The sequence below is a fragment of the Corvus brachyrhynchos genome, unplaced genomic scaffold (assembly GCF_000691975.1).
Source record: "Corvus brachyrhynchos isolate BGI_N302 unplaced genomic scaffold, ASM69197v1 scaffold624, whole genome shotgun sequence".
NCBI classification, from domain to species: Eukaryota; Metazoa; Chordata; class Aves; order Passeriformes; family Corvidae; genus Corvus; species Corvus brachyrhynchos.
Window position 1 is genome coordinate 86,046 of NW_008237889.1, and position 455 is coordinate 86,500.

At 67.5% G+C, this 455-nt stretch overlaps 1 protein-coding gene across 1 annotated transcript in view; it reads right to left on the reverse strand.

Moving 5' to 3' along the window:
• Positions 1-449, reverse strand: part of LOC103614572 (vacuolar protein sorting-associated protein 51 homolog) — a 4,379-nt gene extending 3,930 nt beyond the window's left edge. Inside the window, exons 1-2 of the mRNA XM_017732757.1 lie at positions 333-449; positions 4-125 (exon numbers count right to left, since the gene is read on the reverse strand). Of these exons, the coding sequence (XP_017588246.1) occupies positions 4-125; positions 333-335 (125 nt within the window). The 5' untranslated portion in view covers positions 336-449. The remainder of the gene's footprint in view (positions 1-3; positions 126-332) is intronic.
• Positions 450-455: the final 6 nt, after the last annotated feature.

Below are 455 nucleotides of genomic sequence, written 5' to 3' on the forward strand. Positions count from 1 at the left end.
GGCGGAGATAACTTGTTGTAGTTCTCGTAGAGCAGGGTCTGCATGTCGCTGTCCAGGGCGCGGATCTCCCGCCCCAGCGCGGCCTCGCGGGCCAGGAGCTGCCCCAGGGGACACTCGCTGCGCACCTGGGGGGACGACGGGTGCACATCTGCCTCTGGCCCCCTCCCCTGCCCCCTAACTGAGATCATCAGCTGCCCTCCGGGATCCCAACCTGCGCCCCCGGATTCCTCCTGGGATACGGCAGTGTTCCCCAAGAGCCTCCCCCCGCCCTCCAGGGATCCTCCCGCAGTGCCAACTGGCCCCGACCCAGCTGCTCCGGAGCACCCCGGTACCATTCCCGTAGGATCCTACAGGCTCCCCACAAGAGCATATCCATAGGGATGCCCGACCAGGCCCTTTCTGGGGTGCCCTCGGGACACTGGAGCTCCCAAGGTTCTGGGGACCCTGGGGACCGG